This window comes from Muntiacus reevesi, chromosome 2 (genome assembly GCF_963930625.1).
Source record: "Muntiacus reevesi chromosome 2, mMunRee1.1, whole genome shotgun sequence".
In the NCBI taxonomy this organism is placed as follows: Eukaryota; Metazoa; Chordata; class Mammalia; order Artiodactyla; family Cervidae; genus Muntiacus; species Muntiacus reevesi.
Window position 1 is genome coordinate 58,770,382 of NC_089250.1, and position 20,702 is coordinate 58,791,083.

General features: G+C 51.4%; 1 protein-coding gene across 1 annotated transcript; it reads left to right on the top strand.

Annotated features, from left to right (window-relative positions):
- Positions 1–1,696: 1,696 nt before the first annotated feature.
- SRXN1 (sulfiredoxin 1) lies at positions 1,697–8,725 on the top strand. Its single transcript, XM_065921766.1, has 2 exons — positions 1,697–2,167; positions 6,453–8,725. Exons 1-2 carry the CDS (start codon positions 1,955–1,957, stop codon positions 6,654–6,656), a joined length of 417 nt encoding a protein of 138 aa, XP_065777838.1. The 5' UTR covers positions 1,697–1,954; the 3' UTR covers positions 6,657–8,725.
- The last annotated feature ends 11,977 nt before the right edge of the window (positions 8,726–20,702 follow it).

A 20,702-nucleotide genomic window follows, 5' to 3' on the forward strand; every position in this document is an offset into this window, starting at 1 on the left:
TTTTCCCTCTCCAGAACCAAACCACTTTCCAGTATGAATAACCCCTCCTCCAGGAAGCCTTTCCTGGTTCTCCTTCAGCACTCTGGGTGTCCATGATGAAACCTGTCACCTTCCTTGATTATCACTCTGTAAGCACTGATTTGGGCTTCCCTGGGGGCTCAGTGGTAAAGAATCCCCATGTAATGCAGGAGATGCAGGTTTGAACCCTGGGTCAGGAAGATCCCCTGGAGGAGGGGATAGCAACCCCCTCCATTATTCTTGCCTGGAGAATCCCATGGACAGAGAGCCTGGCGGGCTACAGTCCACATGGTCACAAAGAGTCGACCACGACTGTAGTGACTTAGCACGCACATTGCCCTCTAACAGTCATTATCTCCAAATGTTTTCACAACCCCCTCACAATGATTTTACAAAAGAGAAGACTGATGCTCTTGCATCTTGCCTGAGACCACACAGCCTGGGAGTGGCCATTTGGGATCTGAACCCAGGCCAGTCTGTGCCAAAGTCTTAATGTTGCCACAGATGCTATAAACACCAGAGATGAAAACCAGGAGCCTCTGCCTGCCTCCCTCTGGCTCCAGAGGACACTGGGTACTGAACCTGGGATCAAGGGGATAGAGCGCTTTAAACAGAAGAGAGTGGGGAGAGCAGTCGGCATGTTTGGACCTAAGTCACAGGCTTCCCTGATAGCTCAGTTGGTTAAAAAAATCCACCTGCAATGCAGAACTGAGTTCCATCCCTGGGTGGGAAGATCCCCTGGAGAAAAGAACAGCTACCCACTCCGGTATTCTGGCCTGGAGAATTCCACAGACTCTATAGTCCATGGGGTCGCAGAGTCGGACATGACTGAGCAACTTTCACTTCACATCACCACCACCCCTTGCAGCCCTGGTGTCCTCATCTGTAAGCAGGTGTTTAGTGGCCTGAGACTCTGAGCTCAGATAATCAGACTTTCATCTCCAGGGGCCCTACCTTGGACAAGTGCTTCAACAACCATGTCAGCTTCCTCGAGCCGCTGCGAGGATGAAAGCAGACAGTTATTGTGGAAGTTCAGGGCAGTGCTCACACACTGTCAGCACCATTCCAAAAGGCTCCCGGGGACATCCCTGATGCGCCAGTGGCTAGGACTCCATGGGCACAATGCAAGGGGCCTAGTTGGGCCATCCCTGGTTGAGGAACTAAATTCCACATGCTGCAATTAACACCCAAAGCAGTCAAATAAATATTTACAAAATGTTCCTTGGAACCCTGGTTCAGCCACTTACTAGCCCCATGACCTTGGAGGAAAATCACTTAAACCTCGCTGTGCCTCAGTTTCCTCATCTGTAAAATGGGAATAATAATCATACCTAGCTGGTAGGGTTGTTTGAGGTTTAAATAAGGTAATGTACATGCAAAGTGTTTAGAACAGTGCCTGACAGCACCACATTCAGCAGATTCCTAGTATTGCTGTCTCTGGTATTAGTATCACCTCTGCGGTTATCAGCACCAGTGCTCCAAGGGCCGGGCGGCCAAGCGCCGAGTTTTGCCGACTCACCGTCGCTGGGCACGTCTGGCCCCCTCTACCCTGCGCCTCCGCCATGGGCCTGAGTCACCCCGGAATGTGCGTCACCCGCGCCCCTCCCGCTCCACGACCTGCAGACTCACCCTGAGTCAGCCTGCCCGGTCGCTTCCACTCCTGGAACGCCGCGCGGCGGAGGGCAGGCGGCGAGGCGCCCCCCAGCGGAGGGCCGAAGCCCCGCGCGCGTCTGGCAGCCGGGGGCGAGCGGAGCAGAGGTCCCGCGGGGGCGCTCGGTGGTGGGCGGGACCATCCTGGGCCAGGGGAGAGAGACGCTCCGCGCTGCCCGGCTGCACCCCCCCTCCGCCCGCACGGAATGGTACGGCCCGGCCGAGGTTAAAGCCCTAGGGTGGCCGTGGCGCGTCCCGCGACGGCCCAGGCGGCGGCGACGGCGGAATGATGGGTCTCCGCGCGGGAGGAGCGCTGGGCAGAGCCGGGGCGGGCCGGGGGGCGCCCGAGGGACCTGGGCCGAGCGGCGGCGCGCAGGGCGGCAGCATCCACTCGGGCTGCATCACCGCCGTGCACAACGTGCCGCTGAGCGTGCTCATCCGGCCTCTGCCGTCTGTGCTGGACCAGGCCAAGGTGCAAAGCCTCGTGGACACGATCCGGGTGAGGCCCCGGGGAAGCCGGCCGCTGGGAAGGCTTCAGAGGAGGGAGGTCGCGCTGGACGCGAGAAGGGACTAGTTCAGTTTCAGTCGGAACTCAGCCTTTGCTCTGTGACCTTGAGCAAGAGTTTGGGCCTCTCTGGGCCTCTGTTTTGTCGTGGAGCAAGGAGACTGGAGGAGGTTGTTAAAATAACTATCTCTGACTCCTATAAAGATAGCACTTGATATGGGCTTCCCTGGTGGCTCCCAGTAAAGACTCTGCCTGCGATGCAGGCGACCCGGGCTCCATCCCTGGGTCGGGAAGACCCCCTGGAGGAGGGCATGGCAACCCATTCCAGTATTCTTGCCTGGAGAATCCCATGGACAGGGGAGCCTGGCAGGCCGCACTCCATAGAGTCACACAGAATCCGACATGACTTAAGCGAATAAGTAGCAGCAGCTTCTTCATACCAACTCTGTAAGGCAGATACTACTATTGTTCCTCTTACAGACAAGGGAATGAGGCCCAAGAGGATCCAAGCAGCTTGTCCAAGGTCAGGCATTTTAGAAAGCGGCACAGCCTGGCCCCGTTGCCCAGCTGCATGGCCACCACATAAACTGTGTGGTCACTTCTGGCCGTGGCAGTGGGACTGGGGGTGTGCTGTCTGCTGGGAAGACCTTGTTTGAACTGGAACTGGGAGAGAATGGGGTCAGCCACATCTCAGAGAGAGAGCTCAGGAAGGTCGGGGTGATCCTGGAGGGAGGGGACTTGAGTGCCAGGTTGGGCCTGCACGGCATCATGTTCCCAGCCCCCAGACCCTCAGAAGTGGCCACAGGAGACCCCGAGGCCCCCCCAAACGTCTCTACTGTCTGCCTGTTGTCTTTCGGTCCTAGAGTTTACACTGCTGCTTCCATTGTCTGGAACTGCTTCCCAGAGAGCCACAGGGACTGCTCCCTCGCTTGGGTCAGGTGCCTGCCTCCCGGCAGCCCTGGCTTCTATAGGTCTCCCACTAACCTGAGTAGTTCACCTTGAAAGCATATTCAGGTTAACGCCTGAGTTATGTTATCTGTGTGTTTGTGTTTTATTGTCTCCCCTCCCCATCTCATTTAAACTCCAAGGAGCTGGGATTTTGTCTGGTCATAGAACGAGCATGGTGCCTAGCTGTTTGTGATAGATCTGTCCAGGGATACTCTCTCCTACCTCTGGGCCTTTGCACAAGCTTCCCCCCCCCCCCCCCCCCCGCCAGAAACACTCTTTCATCACTTCTTTGCTAACTCCTTCTCGGCCTTCTGTCAGGGTCAGTGTCTTCCTTGACAGTCCTTGTAAGGTTAGGGGCCTCCTCTGGGCCCCCAGCCACCTCCATACCTGTCAGCACACCTCTGATTCCATACAACTGGGGTGTAATGGCCTCAGACACCTGTCTTCCACACCAGCACCATACCTTCTGGGAGGCAAAAACCAGGCCTGTCTTTGCTTATCGCATGTATTAGTTTTCTATGGCTACTGTAACAAATTCCAGAAACTTGGTGACTTAAAGCCAAGATTTTATTACTTTATAGTTCTATAGTTCAGAAGTCCAGAATGGGTCTCACTGGGCTAAAATCAAGGTATCAGCAGGGCTGCATTCTTTTCTGGAGTCTCTGGGGGAGAATTCATTTCCTTGTCCTTCCCAGCTTCTAGAGACCACCCACGTTTTTGGCTCATGACCTCTTTCCTCCACCTCGGAAGCCAGCAACATTAGATCTCCTCTTGCTCCTCTCTGTTCTACATTTAAGGTCTGGTGATTACTTTTGGCCCATCTGGACAACCCAAGATAATATCCCCATCTCAAAATCTTTAACTTAATTCCATCTGGAAAGTTCCTATCCCTTGGGAGTAACATATTCACAGGTTCCAGGGATCAGGACGTGGACGTCTTTGGGGGCTGTTATCCTGCCCACCCATCCTCAGAGCCCTGACACCCAGCACAAGGCTTGCCTGGCGCAACTGCCTCTTTTTGCTGCTGCTCTGCCAGGCAGACTGTGCTCCACGCCTAACTTATATCAGCTTCCCAACTTCATCAGCAGCCTATAGGGTATCTGTTCCCATCTTACAGGTGAGGAACAATGCCCAGTGGAAAGGCCCCTTGCTTACACCTCCCTCCCTACCCAACCACCTCCCTCCCCCATCAGCTACTCTGTGGAGAAGAGCAAGAGCCCCAGCTCATAACTGCTGGGCCTTACTGCTTAATAATAATTTCTAGGATAAATGGAATAATGAATCCATCAATGCAGTCTAATAAGAGACCGCTTTAGGGCCAGTGTGGGAGGCCTTCTAGCAACTCATTTAATTCCTTCTCCCCCTACTCCACCCCACCCTGCCCCAGACTTTCCTGATGTAGAGGTCCGCCCACTCTGCCTCTGGCACTCAGGCCCTGAACAGGAAGTCAGCTTAGATTCTCTTCTTCCCTTTCTCACACTCACCCCTCCCCTGGGATCTGCCCCCTGAACATGTCCACCTCTCCCTGTTGTCTCAGCGCCCTCACCCAGGACGGCCTCTTCTGCTGAATACCTGCTGGGGACTCGCCTCTGTCCTCCCTGCTCTTGTCTTTGTCCACCTTACCAAGGCTGCTTTCTCATCACACCTTTTCTAGAATGTCCCTCATATCATGTCACCCTCTCCTGTTTAAAACACTCCAGGACCTAAGAGGTGTAAACTTCCATTTATAAAATAAATGAGTCGTGTATAAAATGTGCAGTGTGGGGAAGATAGTCAAAAACTATGTAATATCTTTGTATGTTGATGGAGGGTAACTAGACTCAATCATGGTGATCATTTTGAAATGTATAGAAATATTCAATCACTGCGTTGTGTACAAGGAACTAACATAGTGGTGTACATCAATTATACTTCAAAAACAAACTCATAGAAAAAGAGGCCAGATTTGTGATTATCAGAGGTGGGAGTAGGAGGGGGAGAGTAAGGAGAAGGAAAATTGTATGCAGGCAGTCACAAGGCACTAACTTCTATTATAAATAAGTACCAGGGATGTAAAGTACAACATGATAAATATAATAAACACTGTTGTGCATATATATGAAAGTTGGTTAGAGAGTAAGTCCTAAGAGCTTTCATCACAAGGAGGCTTCCCTGGTGGCTCAGATGGTAAAGAATCTGCCTGCAATGCAGGAGGCCTGGGTTCAAGCCCTTGGTTGGGAAGATCCCCTGGAAAAGGGAATGGTAACCCAGGATTCTTGCCTGGAGAATTCCATGGACAGAGGAGCCTGGCGGTTGCAGGCCATGGGGTTGCAAAGAGTCGGACACAACTGAGAGACTAACACTTTAGTCACAAGGAAAGCAAGTTTTTTATTTCTTTAATTTTGTACATATATGAGATGATGGATGTTCACTGAACTTATTATAGTCATCATTTCATGATGTTTTAAGTCAAATCATTATATTTATACCTTTGACTTATACAGTGCTGTACATCAATTATATCTCAATAAAACCTTTCTGGCCTCTTCTGTTCCACAGACCCCTGAGTCTATTCTGGTTACACTGGCCTCTTGGCCATGCCTGCAATACAGTGAGCTTGTTCTGGCCTCAGGCATTTTGCATTTGCTGTTCTCTCTGCCTGGAACGCCCTTCCCATGGGTAATACACACTGTGTATTACTGAGCCTATTCCATGTGCCAAGTGTTGTTTGAAGCACCGTGTATCTATTAACTCATTAAACCCAATAGTTCTATGAGGTGGTTGTGTCATCTTCATCCCCATCTGGGGCAACTGAGGCACAAATGCCCAAGGTCACAGAGCAATTAAGTAGCAGAGTTGAGATTTGAACTTAGCAGTCAGGCTCTTTCTCTAAAGATTCCACCTCTCTGTCTTCCCCAGGGGAGTTCTCTGTGTTCAGGTCTCTGCTTCATTGCCACCTCCATCGTTGTCATGACAACCTGTGTTATTGTCTTCATAGCATTTATCACTCTAGCATCCATGTGCCCCATGATGGCAGGGGCTGTGTCTGTACCTCATTCCCAGAGTCTAGAACAGTGCCAGGTAATATACACGTGGTTAAATGGTTAACAACCTGGGGTGGGAAGAAGCCCTGATTTGTAGTATCTGCCAATTTCCTTGTTGTAAATACTCTTACCGTGACTGATTTGCATGCTACCAAGGTCAGCCAGCTCACAAAACTGACCACATAACTGTTGCCTCTCACAAACCAGTGTGAGCACATGGAGGCGTTCAGCTGAGGTTAACAAAGTCTGCTTTGCAAACTGTCCAACACCGTGCCACGCCCATTCACCCTGTGTCCTCTTCTCGCCAGGAGAATCCAGACAGCGTTCCCCCGATCGACGTCCTCTGGATCAAAGGGGCCCAGGGCGGTGACTACTTCTACTCCTTTGGGGGCTGCCACCGGTATGCAGCCTACCAGCAGCTGCAGCGAGAGACCATCCCCGCCAAGCTTGTCCAGTCCACCCTCTCGGACCTAAGGGTGTACCTGGGTGCTTCCACGCCGGACTTGCAGTAGCAGCCTCTTTGGCACTGGCCACCACTACCAGGAACCTGGAAGACACCTGGCCTCCAGTGGGTTCGGCCACGCAAAGGTGTAGCAGGGATGCATTCTGTCTGTGCGTGGCAGGTGGGTCTGGCTTGAAGCATCCTCTTGGCTAGCTGCAAGACCTTGGACTCATAACTGAACAGTGTGGGAGCCCCACTTCCCACCTTGGGGGAAATGGGGTCCTGTGTTTGCTCTTGAGGGATTATTGAGAGGCTGAAATGAGAAAGGAGATGGATTTGGAGAGTCATATGCCACTGGCTCCGGATTCCCAAGGACAAAGATCCTGCATTTCTGTCTTTGTATTGTATCGTGTGAATTCATTCATCTGCAAGTGAAGGAAAACCTAGGTTACAGTGACTTAAACAAAGAGAAGTTTCCTTTTCCACGTAGCATGAATTCTGGAGACAGTTGACTAATGCTACTGGTTAAACCACTCAACAAAGTTAGGGCACACATCTTGTCACTTCTCAATCACAAGATGGCTGCTGTACCTCCAGCAATCATGGCTATGTCCAAGGAAGAAGGGAGTCGGGGAGGAGAAAGGGCCCAGCCAACTGGACCCATCAGCTTCTATCATAAATTCAGGACTTTTCCAAAGGCCTGGTTCCTGCTCTCTTCCCCTGTGTATTTAGATCTAAGTAGACTTAGATCTCCTTGGCCCAAACCAGGTACACTAGCCACCCCTAGCTGCAAAGAAAGCTAAGACAGCAGGAACACAATTGTCACAGTTGAGTAGATCAATCATATCCCATCTCCTAGAACTGTCACACAGCCTCCTAAAAAATATTGGAATCCCATTGCCAAGAGAGAAACGAGAAATTGTGTATCAGTTAGCCTTTGCTGAGAAACAAACAATTCCTGAACTTGGCAGCTAAAAACAAGTTATTTGCCTACAATTCTGTGGGTTAGCAATTTGGGCTGGACTCATCTGGGCAGTTCTACTGATCTTGCCTGAGGTCACTCGTGGGATTGTATACAAATCAACTGTCACCCAAAATGGTCTGGATGATCTCAAATAGCCTGACTCCCTTGTCTGGGCAGTAGGTGGGCTGTTGGCTGGGTGACTTGGTTCTCCAGGTGGCCACTCCACCAGTTCAGGCTTATTCACATGATGGCATCAGGGCTGAGAGAGGAAGAGAGAGAGAGAGAAGTGGGGTGTGCACAGGGGACAGGAAGAGAGAGAAAGATGGGGAGAGAAGAGGAGTTGCAAGGCTTTTTTGAGTTCTAGGCCAGAATTGGTGTAACATCACTTCTGCTAAGTTCTTTTGGTCAAAGCAAATCAAAAGTTTGGCTCAGATTCAAGGGCCGGGGAAACAGACTATACCTCGTGGAGAAACTACAAATGATTGGTGGCATTTTTTCTCTCTATCACAAATGACTTTGAATAGAAAATAACAGTGCTTCTTTGTTTCTTGCTCTCTTGCATGGGGTCTTGCTCTGTCCAGGCTGAAGTCACTAAGACACTGTCCTGGCCCTGCAGAGGGGAAGAAGTGAGGGGCGGTGGATGGGTCTCTCCTAAGGCTGGGCCCACTCTGGGAGGGCCCTCAACATCTGTACTCTGGTAGGTTAGGGCGGGTGGATAGGCCAGGTAGGACACTCCAAAGGGGCTTCTGAAATCCTGTAGTCCTGCAGGGAAGGGAAGAGGCGGAGGAAGTGTGCAGAGTGAGGTGGACCTTACTCTTACTGCACTGCTGAGGGAACTCCATCACTTGGCATTTTCAAACTTCATTTTCTCCAGCTCAGTAATGAAGACAACAGCTTTCCCACCCATTCTCTGTCCCAGGGATTGATGACTCAGGTGACCAATGGAATTTTAAAGGGATGTAGTCTTAAATGCAGTGTGATATCCTGGAACAACAGCAACACAAGGACATTAATGGAAGAACTGGAAATCTGAAGAAGGTCTGGATTTTAGTTAATTTATACAAATGTTGATATTGGGGTAGGCTGGGTGCAGAGTATATGGGAACTCTGTACTGTATTTACAACTTTTCTGTTAATCCAAAATCACTTCCAAATAAAAGTTTATTTAATAAAAAGAGAGGGAGTAATTGAGTGAAACCAATGGTTCTGATTCACAAAACAGGTTTGCTAAATCACAGATGACCAGACTGCACCCCCAGAGTTGCTGATTCAGGTCTAGGGTGGAGCCTAAGAATTTGCTTTTCCAAGTTCCCAGGTGATGTTGATGCAGCTGATCAGGGACCACAAGCTCAGAACCACTGATCTAGACTGTGTTGTTTTTTTTTTCAAGTATGGTGACAGCCCTTTACCTCCAATGGAGAAGAAAGAGTTGGGTCCCAGGAGATCCATGTTTTGGAACTAGCTTGTGCACCTACTCCATATGACATTGGGCAAACCCTTTCCTGGGGCTTTTTCCAAGTTGTCTAATGGACTGTCTACCCCGGAGGTTTGTAGTGGCGGTTGGCGGCGGGGGAGGGTAGTTGAGGACATGGCTTTATAAGTTGCTGTCATGACTTACTGCTTCTCATGTCAGACACCTGCACCCACTGAATAGCAGAGTGGTTACCCCTTCTTGGAAGGCTTTTCCCTCGTACAGATAAGGCCCAAGCAGGCAGCGCTAGGAGTAGTCCTGGACGCTGAGAGGAAGCTGCGGAGCGGACTTGGAGCGGGAGGGACTGGTGGTTCTTGAGGAAGCGGTGCTGGGTTTTGAAGCGTGAAACTTGGTTGCTCTCAGTGGAGACTAAGAGCTGCATTTCCCGCTTCGGCCAGCAGATGGCGCTGCTTTCTGGCTGTCCGAGCGGGGTTGGGCCTCCGACCTACGGAATAACTGCTGTGGGAAGAGGGAAAGATGGAGGGGTCTGACTGTGATGGATGCCCATAGATTGCCCAGAGAAGGCGGGGCTTCAGGCGGGAGAAGGAGACCTGGCTGGGAGTTTGGAGTTTCAGGTTTACTTACCCTTGTCGGATCTTGCTCTCTGGCCCTGCACACATCATGGCCTCTCCAGGCCTGTCATAGGAGACTAGGGTCTCTATACAGGGTGTGCTGGGCCAACTTATCTCAAACTCACCTCCTCCAAGGAGCTTCCAGATCCTCCAGGCTGAGCTCCATGCCTCTTCTGGACTCCCCTTGATCCAAAAACGTGTCCCCTCCCCAAACAAACCACTGCCCCAGGGAACTTGGGTCCAGTGAAAGGCAGTGTGTAAAGAAAGTGAAGTCGCTCAGTCGTGTCTGACTCTTTGCGACCCCATGGACTGTAACCTACCAGGCTCCTCTGTCCATGGGCTTTTCCAGGCAAGAGTACTGGAGTGGGTTGCCATTTCCTTCTCTAGAGGATTTTCCTGACCCAAGGATCGAACCCGAGTCTCCCGCGTTATAGGCAGACGCTTTACCGTCTGAGCTACCAGGGAAGTCAGCAAGCATGTAGGGACCTCTTATTTCCTGTACTGCCCTGGGACGGACCCCTTTCACCACGGTAGAATTTTTAAATGTTTTCTTTTCACAAGGTAAATGTGTGTATATTTACCTTTTAAACATTAAGATAGCAAAATGCTAAATAATTAATATTAACAGTAAAATATGAGAGGCAAGCTGATATCCACCATGACTCCCAGTCCTGGTTGTCATTCTGCCCTCTCTGTTTGTGGGGTAAACACCTTCATGAATTTGGCATATACCCTTCCAGACCTTTTTCTAATTTAGTAGGTGTGTGTGTGTGTGAGTATACAGTGTTTTTCTTTTTTACTTAATTTTGCAGGTCATATTTCTTCGCTGGTGATGTGCCTTAGTCCTCCACCCCATGAGTGCCTTTGTTATTCTCCCAGAGTCTCCCTCATTCTAGTTGCTTCTTGAAAGTGAAAACAGCAGAGTGAAAATATGAGTCACTCAGCTGTGTCTGACTCTTTGCAACCTCATGGACTGTAGCCTACCAGGCTTCTCTGTCCATGGAATTCTCCAGGCAAGAATACTGGAGTGGGTAGCTATTCCCTTCTATGAGGGCTAGTCCCTTCTATAAGGGATCTTCCCGATCCAGGGATCAAACCTGGGTCTCCCACATTAAAGGCAGATTCTTTACCATCTGAGCCACCAGGGGAACCCCCCTTGTTGATTCTCAGAGGGGCCTTTCTTATCACTATTTAAGCTGCCCCCCATCCCATCATTTTATCAACACACTCGGTTTTATTTTCTTCATGGCATTGATCACACTTCTCGAAATTATCTTTTGTATCTGTTTATGACTGTCTCATCCACTAGAATGTAAATTCTTGAGGCAGGACTTGATCTGTATTTTGACTGTAGCCCCAGTGCCAAGAACTGCCTGACAGGGGCTTCCCTGGTGGTCCAGTGGTTGGGAGTCCAATGTGGGGGACTCAGGTTCAATTCCTGGTCGTGGGACTATGATCCTATGCCCTATGCCACAGGGCAACTAAGCCCCCTCACCACAACTAGAGATGCCGCAACCAAGAACTGATAAAGCCAAAAATAAATAAATATTTTTTAAAAACTGCCTGACACATAAATGTTCAATAAAAATGCTAAATGAGTAAAATCCATATAGGTCTAGCTCATTCTTTTCATTGCTGCATGGTGTTCCAAGGTCTTCATATAACCATGTATTAGTCATTCTGTTAATGCCTTTGAGGGGTTACTGTTATTTGCTGCTGTAAACACTTTCTGCCATCATGCTCTGTGACCAATCAGCTCTGTACACAGGCGTGGCACAGCCTGGCATGGGTGTTGGCCAATTACTCTGCACAGTGGCTCTTCTAAGTGCCTTTCCCTGAGTTTGGGGTAGGGGTTGGGGGTCAGCTTTCTGTCCCTGCACTCCAGCCGGCGTTTCTCAACCTGCTTTAGATGGTGAACACAGTTGAGAATCTGAAAGACAACCATGAGCTCCTTCTCCAGAAACACACACAAATCTGAGGATTTCTGAGGATGCCTGGATTTAAAGGTCTTATCCTCCAGGCCCTGGATCCAGTGTTTAGAATCCTAGTTGTTTCATTGCATGGCCAGGAATGAATGAGGCACACACAGGTAGGGGTGTGAACAAATGAATAAATGGGATCTAGTTTTGTGAGGGTAGATAAAAGTGCTCAGACCCTGATCTGTCTCCAGTCAGAAAACAAAACAGCTATGTGAGAGGCCTGGGGTGTGGGGGGAGGTCCAGCCCTGCTCTATCTTGGACCCTGGGGTCCCCTGAGAACCAGATCCAAAGGCTCTCTAGACTAGGTCTGGGTGGCTTCGCTTGTCAGCCATGGCAAGAGGTAGGCCAAGTCTGGCATCCAGGGTCAAAGCTGGGAGCCAGGGAGAGGCCGTGACTTCCTGGGGCCAGATAAGGACACCGCAAGGCGTCCCTCCCTGCCTTCCACCCAAACCATATTTGCTCCAGTGTTCGCTGGCAGCCTTTGGGTTCGAATCCCACCTCTAGCTCTTCCGCAGAGCAGGCACCTAGGGAGTGCTCGTTACAGAAATGTCCACCGTCAGCACTTCCATACTTGATCCTGCCGTCCCAAGAGCTGGACAGAGAGGAGATGATCTTCCCTGTTGGACAGAGGGGTAAACTGAGGCCCGAAGCGGAGGGAGTCGGGTCAGGTGACCGCACACAGGGACCCCCGCCCCATCCCCGCCGGCCCACCCGCCCCGCCCTCCCCGGCGGCCCCTTCCCGGGGCCTGACCCCCGGCGCTGCCTGACAGATGACCTCAGCTGCCGCCAATCCATTGGTTCCAGCTCCCGGGGGGAGCGCAGAACAAAGCGCGCTTTGTGGTGGGGCCGTCCCCTCCCCCGGCGCGCCGCCGCCGGGACCCCCTCCGGAACTCCGCGCGACGCCCCCCGGCCGACAGCCGTGTAATGTCTTCCAGGCCCTCGCAGCTCCTCGCAGAGCCCCCGGAGCCGCGCTCGCCTCCCCCGCCCGCCCGGTGGGGCTCCCCGGGCGGCGGGATGGGCGGAGGTCGCCCCCGGCGGGAGGTCGCGAGGCCGCCCACCTGTCCCCGGGAAAGGCGCGGGAGGGCGCGAGGCACCAGCGCCAGTGGTCCCGGCTGCAGGCGCCAGGCAGGTGCTGCCCGCCGACAAGCTGAGCGCTGCCGCCCCGGGTGGAAAGTGTAGGTGACTGCGTTACTATTATTGTTATTGTTGCCATTACTATTATTGTAACTATTTTGTGATTGTGAGGGGGAGTCACTTTCACGGAGGTAGGTTTGCATCTTGGCTTTGCCACCTGCTGGCCATGGAACCTTCCTGAGTGCCTTCACCTCTCAGAACAACAGCATTAGGAGCCAGCATTTTTTGGGCACCTACTTTGTGCCAGACCCTAAGTGCGAAGGCTTTGTGCTGTGCTAAGTCGCTCAGTCGTGTCTGACTCTGTGCGACCTCATGGACTGTAACCCGCCAGACTCCTGTGTCCTTGGGATTCTCCAGGCAAGAATACTGGAGTGGGTTGTCATTTCCTTCTTCAGGGAATCCAACCCAGGTCTCCCACATTGCAGGCGGATTTTTCACTGTCTGAGCCAATGAACTCATTTAATCATCCTCACCACAAATTTAGGAGGGAGGATTATCATCCCCCTTTCACAGAGAAAGGAACCCTGGCCCCAGCTTTCCTAGAGACACATTCAACTCCTGTGCCTCAGTTTCCTTGTCTGCAAAATTAGCTCCCCAAGGGCTGTTCACTCTTATTGGTCTTACCTCCTGCTAGTTGAGGACACAGGGCTGGGAATGGCTTGCTCCCTGGCTTGCTCAGGAGCACACCACATGGGTCTGCCCCCAAACCCTCTGTCTTTTGAGGACTGTCCCCAGAGGGTGATGCTCTTGCTGGTTCCTGTTGGGCTTGTGGGGGAGGGAGGAGTTGGAGGAGGGTCTGCCTGCAGCTGGAAACCTTTCCCCTGAGAGATAAGCTTCCATGTCTTGTGCTGCCCTTAAGGGCTGAGGAGGTAAGGGCAGGGAGGTGGGGATGCCATGTCCAGAGAGGGGACCAAGGAGCCAGGAGGGGGCTGGGAGTGGCTGCCCCCACCCTTCACACACTCCCTGGATGTTCATTCTCCCTGGGACCTATGGGGCACCAGACACTGCTCCAGGTGCTGAGAATATCAGAATACAAAACAGATGGAAACTCTTGTCCTCTTGAATTCCACTTGTGGGAGATGAGCAAGAAACACACGTGGAACATGTATAAAATGTAAACTGCAGTATCTGATAGTGTTAAGTGCTGCGAGGGAAAAGCAGGGGAAGAAGAAAGAAGGAGATGGGAAATATCAGTTTCATTAAGATGTCAGGCTTCTCCAAGGAGGGGGCATCAACATGAACAGAGAGGAAAGAAGCCCTATGGCTGTCAGAAGGAACAGCACGTGCCAAAGCCCTGAGGTGAGAGCCCCTTGGAATGTCCAGGAAACTGCAGGGTGGCCGGTGTGGTGAGGGCAGCCTGGATGGGACAAGGCTGGGCCGGGCAGCTGATGAGGTAGGAGAGGTGGGCACCGTCAGCCTGGCACTTTGACTGGGAGCCATGCGAGGCTTGGAGCAGAGGAGGGACCTGCTGTCTCTGGCTGCTGAGTCAAGCAGGGTTGGAAAGGGGGTGAAGGGGAGCCTCTTGCTGTCACCAGGGCCCCCAGGTTCTGGTCGGTGGATTGGATCAGGGTGGAGAGAAGTGACCAGAATCCGGATATAATTTGAAGATAGAGCCCCAGAATTTTCCAGTGGATGGAACTGGATCTGAGGGATGAGGGTAGGAGAGAGGATTCTAGTGACCCCCAGATTTAAGAGTCCACCAGTCCTTTTCAGGAACTTCACTGCAGGCCAGAATGTAGACGGAGTCCCCGGGGTGAAACCATTCTGTCCCCAGTGCCCTGGAGGACTCAGCCAAGCATGAGACACACATTACAGCTTCCAGTTCCTCAAGAGTGCAAAGAGGAGGTGAAGTTAGAAATATGTTTCCTAAAATCCCATCAAGAGCCTCCTTCACAATTTGGGCCACTTGGGACAGGAGGGTTCAGTATCACCTATAGGAACCACTGGTTTTGAATTGTTAAATCTATTTGCTTTTATTTTACTTAAACAACAAAAAAAAATTTTTTTTAAGAAACTTGAGACAGTTGGACTAAATGGAAAATCAGTAGCAGGTGACATAAAACTATGTGACGATCAATGTAGACAGTGTAACTGTAACAGTTACTTTGTCCAACCTCTGTCTCCCCCTTCCCCCCTCCCTCTCCACGCCCTTCCCCTCTTTCCTTCCCTCCCTCCCACCCCCACCAATTCAGGACTTTCTTCTGGACTCAAAGAGATTGAAAAAAGATTAGTCATCTTGCTCTCTGTGTCCTCACCTTTTTTGTTTTATTTAACAGACAAAAGAACTTGTTATGTTGTTTAAATGCTTCCCAAGTATAAAGGCATTTAATCCTCACAACAACCACTTGCAGTGGACACACTTATGATCCCTATTTTGCAGATGAGGAAACTGAGGCTCAGAGGGATGAGGCCCCTTGCCCACAGTCACATAGCAGGGCTGAGGCAGAGCCAAGAGGCAAGCCTAGTCAGGCCCATTCTGAAGGGCCACTCCTTGTCCCGTGAAGTCATATTATTATCACTGTGAACGTGCTGAACTACTGGAACTAGTAGAGTCTTCGGTTAATTTTAAGTCAGTACATATTTATTGTCTACTAAAATGAAAATCGTAATACCTTTGCTTAACAGTATTTGAGAATCGAATTTAGAAAACAATTCCAGGCTCCTTGCCATAGATGCCTTGAATGACCTGCCCTTCCCCACCTCATCCCACTCCAGCCAGGCTGGCTGCCTCCCAGTTTCCAATTGCTTTCTGACCTCAGGGCCTTTGCACTTGCTCTGGACTCTGTTTGGAATGCTCTTCCTCTGGTTCTTCTGGCTCCCTCACATTCTCTAGGACTCAGCTCAAAGATCAAATCCTTAGAGAGGCTTCCCTTGCTCCTTCATCTCCCCCATGGATTCCCCAATATTCTCACCCTGTTTTTTTCCTTCATGGCTTGTAATTATTTTATTTACCTGTATACTTGTTCTTTATCTTGCTGCCCTGCTATGATGTAAGATCTTCGAGCTGAACCTAGTGGTTCAGCTTAGAGCAACTAAGCATCTGGGGTGAAGAGCCCAGAGAAGAGCAGATGGGGGGAGGGGCATTTGGGTTGTCCTCAGATAGGGAAGCAGATGTGTTTGTGGAGCCATAGAGGGCAAGGGGTCACCAGGAAGATCAGTTTAATGTGAGGAAAAGTCTTTCACATAGTCCTAACATTTGAACATTAGAAAAGGCTAGGTCATGGGTAGTGAGCTCCCCATCGCAGGGGCTATGAAAGTTGAGATAGGATAGCCCCTGGTATGTTGGGGCTGTGTAGGATTACTATCAATGGGGTAGATATTCATTCACTTGCTCATTTACCCACTCATTTATTCTGTCTTTTATCTATCCATTTATTCATTGACTCCACTCAGTTGGTAAAGAATCCACCTGCAATGCAGGAGACCCTGGTTCGATTCCTGGGTTGGAAAGATCTGCTGGAGAAGGAATAGCCCGCCCACTCCAGTATTCTTGGGTTTCCCTTGTGGCTCAGCTGGTAAAGAAGCCACCTGAAATGCGGGAGACCTGGGTTGGGAAGATCCCTTGGAGAAGGGAACGGCTACCCACTCCAGTATTCTGGCCTGGAGAATTCCATGGACTGTAGAGTCCATGGGGTCACAAACAGTCAGACACGACTTAGCGACTTTGACTTTCACGTATCTTGCTTTCCATGTTTCCCAAACTGCTGTGTGATGGACAACCTTCATGACCTGGCCGCACCCACAGGGTATCTGTGTTTAATATCTTAATATATATGCTATGTACACAATGTCTTCAGTCAGCCTCCCAAGGCTGACTGAAATTTAAATATATATGTGTTTTAAAATCAACTTTTTTGAGGTAAAATCTACACAGAATAAAATGCTTCTATTTAAGGTGCACAGTGCAATGTATTTTGACAAATATACACACCCACGTAACGACTACCTCAGTCAAAACAGAACATTTCATTACCGTCACAAGTTCCCTTGTAACATCAGGCTCCCCCCAACCCGGTCCCAGACAATCACTTTGTCAGAAAATGCCAACCCTTCTCCATAGATTCTCCAGGGCTACTGTGTACTCACACCAGCAATATCCAAATAGAACCAAAAAATCAGAATCCCTTACCACAAATAAAAAGTGACCAAAATGAGCAAAATGGAAACAAAACAATATTCTCAAATTCTAACTGGATACAGTTGCCTGTAGAAGTTCTGGGTCCAAGACCAGCTTTGTCCAGGTGAAAGAGAGAGCAAAAGAGACTGGGAGAGCAAACAAGTAATCCACAGGTGTTAGAAATATATTACCAGCATTCTTGGAGACTTTCTCTTTGGCCTATTGGAAAATCTGGAAGATACTGAAAAAATAATGGCTTTTTCATGGTATATTTGTGATTTAATACCTTGTGGTTCACCCACATCATCTTTAGTCCACTCCCACAATCACCCCACTGATAGATTCCATATTCGGGAAACATGGCAGTTCCTTGTCTCCCCTTTCATCCACCCACTCATTCATTCATTTACAAAACAAGTGTTAGTGGCCATTCTGAGTCAGCTGTGGGGGCTAGGAGAGAGACTCTCAGCCTTGAGGACAGCATAGTGGCCAACACCGCTTAGACTGTGAGCAGATACCTGTTGCATGGATCGTTGTGGGTTGAAAGACACAAACACTCACATTCTCCTTGATACTCTAAGCTGTCGCTCCAGCAATGTCTTCCTAGGGCAATCAAGGAAGGCTGCCCTGCGAAGGTGGCCCTCGAACAGAAACTTGACCACCATCTTCCATTCATTTGACAGATCAGGAAACAGGGGCACAGACAGGTAACTCTCTCAAGGTCACACAGGAAGAAGAGAGGAAATGAGGGATGGGTAGAGCCTAGAACTCGGGCCCCAGCCCACCGTTTATCCCAAGGGCTCGGCCAGGTCCCAGACTGGCAGACCAGAGAGCAGGGCTGGGGAGGGGGCCCCTAGGCCCTAAGTCTGGAATCCATTTGCTCTGGCCCAGTAATGTTTTCCCAGGGAGGAGTAGGAGGCCCTGGCCCTACCTCTGCCCACCCCCACCCCCCCCACCATCTGCTCCCTGTTTATTTATTTATACTTAAGTCTCACCTCCCAACCCTGCTGGGGACACAAACATACTGGCATCCCTGCTGAGAGGGGAATGAGGGGGAGAGAGGCAGTGTCAGCCCCCCTGGCCAGGGGAGCCCAGGTCCGAGAGCCCCACCACCCTACCCTGCAGGGAGCAGCCAGGATGACTGGGTTCAAATCCCAGGTGTGGGGCCTCTGGTCTGTGTGAGTGCCCAATGCCTCTGTCTCCTCATCTGTAAAATGGGGTCATTAATAGAGACCACTGGTTTTACCAGCACTTTCCCAGCTAGTGAGATTCAGGAACGTGCTTCGGACACGGTCTGGCACAGACTGGCTCCCAAGTGTTTCTGTTGTACTGTGTGACCTTGCTCAGCACCCTACCCTCTCTGGCTCTTTCTCTTGTTTCTGCAACGGTGGCTACTTCAGGATCTAAGGAGTTCTAAGCCTAATGTCCTGAGATTTGCGAGGGCTAAAACCCCGGTGCCCTCCCCGGGACCCACACCCGTGGCCCTGGCCAAGATGGATAATTGATACCAGCCCCCTGCCTCCAGTGGACTTTGCCCTCCAATATCCCCTAATCTGCAGGGGGTGGGGGGGGGGGTGCAAATCAACGCCTTCCCCAGCCCTGCACGAGGCAGGGGAGGCCCTTCCTGAGATCTTACCTCAGCTGCAGGAACCACCACCCCCTGGAAGGTCAGTCTGGCTGCCATCCACAGAGATGCTGCTGTGCCGAATATCTGCAAATGCAAATCCCAGGAAAGGAACCCAGCTGCTCATTAAAGACAATTAGCTCAGGGTCTGTCAGCTGGGAAGAGGCTTCGGGCGACTGCTCCCACGGGCTTTGTTCTGGGGCTGCGCTCCAGGGACCCAGCTTCCTCCTCCCTGAGCTTTGGGGGAAGGGTGGGCACCCACTCCTCCCCAGACTGATGCTCCCCTATGTCCCCTGGCCCCCTGTCTCCTGTCCCCCTAGGCCCATTCTCCTCTCTGAGCCTACAGCACCCTCCCCTTCTGTCCCACCAGTCTCTTCTGTGCCCCCTGCCTCTCTCTGAGTCCTGGTCATCAGGAGCCCCTCTCACTAAGTCCTGGTGTATTTCACTGAATCCTTGTTCGTGTCTCTGCTCTCACATCTCCCTTGAGGACCCTCTTCTCTCACTAAGCCCCACTCCTCTTCCCCCATCCCTCTGAGCTCATTTCCACCCCCCAGTCTGGCCTCCCTGAGCCCCCCACCTCCTTGCACACCACACACTACTCAGGTGCCCACTTGGGCTGCATGTGCCATCTGCAGGGCTTCTGGACTGGGGGGGGGGGTCACAGGGCAGCTAGACAGACCCCTCCACTCTGGGGTCCACACTGTCATCTGGTAGCCACAGGGGGGCAGATTTCTGCGAAGAAGAGAGAGCAAGCAGGGTTGAGGAGCCACCTCACCAGGGAATGAGCGCCCATCACCCGAGCCCAGAGGCAGAGATCTGCCCACAGCTGCGACTGGGCTCCTCGCAGTGCAGAGACACAGCGACCCCAGGGCACTTGTGCCAGGAGCCCTCTTGGGTCAACAGGCCTGGCTCAGTTCTACATTCCTTCTGGGGAAGGAGGGTGAGTTGGGGAAGATAGGTGGGGGCTTCCATAACTAGCTAGGGACGAGCAGTGGGAGTGTTGAGAAGCTGATGGGAGGTCGTGGAGACAGTCTCCAGCCTGCTTCACTGCCTACTGGACCATGTAAGGCATGTTCGCTCCTCCTTGTCCAGAGGAAACTGAAGCTCAGGAGGTGCTATTGTCTTGCATAGAGGAGCCTGAGCTGCCATTGGACCCAGCCGGGCTCACTCCATACCCCACTTCACTACAGCCAAGCCTCCCAGGCCAGAGGGAGAGGAGAGGACTGGGGTGAGCCCTGTCCCTGTCCCTGCCGGACGGCCCTGCCTGGCGAGAAGGGGCTGGGGGAGCAGTAGCCCCAAGGAGGGCAGGATGGTGGGGGAGGGAGAGAGGAGGCAGGTGTCTGTGGGATCTTCTCTCCTCTCCTCCTCAGGCCTCTCCCCCACCCAAGTGGGCCCCTGACCCCCCCAACCCCGTTCTCATCTGGCCTCCATGTGCTTGGCCTGCACCTGAATACACACTCGCCGACGATCCGTCTTGGGCTGTCAGAGGATCAATGGGACTCCCAAGGCCCGGCCCAGCAGGGAGCTGCAGGGAAGTCCCTAACGAGAGCTAAGAAGGAGAACGGGGACCTGAGCCTGGCCCTGGCATCTCATCGGGGGCAGCCCCTGGAAGGCCTGGTTCCCCAGTGGGGAGACCCAGCCACTCTTTTGTGCCTGGGACCCAGGCTGCTTTCCAAGTCTCCTTCTCCTTCTAACATTAGGGACCTGTTCCTTCCCCACTCTGGGCCTCGGTTTCCTTATTTGTGAAAGGGAAGGGATTGCATCTCAGGTGGAAATAAGGTTCTAAAATCAGCAGGAGATCTTTATGTGCAAGTATATCTCCAAAATGTTAAGTGAAATAAAGCAAGATGCAAAGCAATGTGTGTCTTCAGCTACATCCCGTGTGCACATAACTCTCAAAGAGGGACTGGTGTGTGTTAGTCGGCCTAGTGTATAACCTGCTAGAACACTTCTGGAAAACACAAAAAGCAGCAGGAGTAGGGATGGCTCATGAGGAGACCTGAAGTGTCTGGAGATGGGGTGAGAGAGAGACTCGTGTTTACACTCCTTTGTACTGTTGAATTCTTGGTCCATGTTATGTATTCTGTAGTCGAATAGGAACTACATTTAATGAAAAAGATGTATGTGGATAGGAAGTACGAAGAGAAGCAGAGTATCTGCATTGTTTTAATGCATTTCCCTATCGGGAAGGTCCCCTAGAGATGGAAATGGCAACCCACTACAATATTCTTGCCTGGAGAATCCAATGGCAGCGT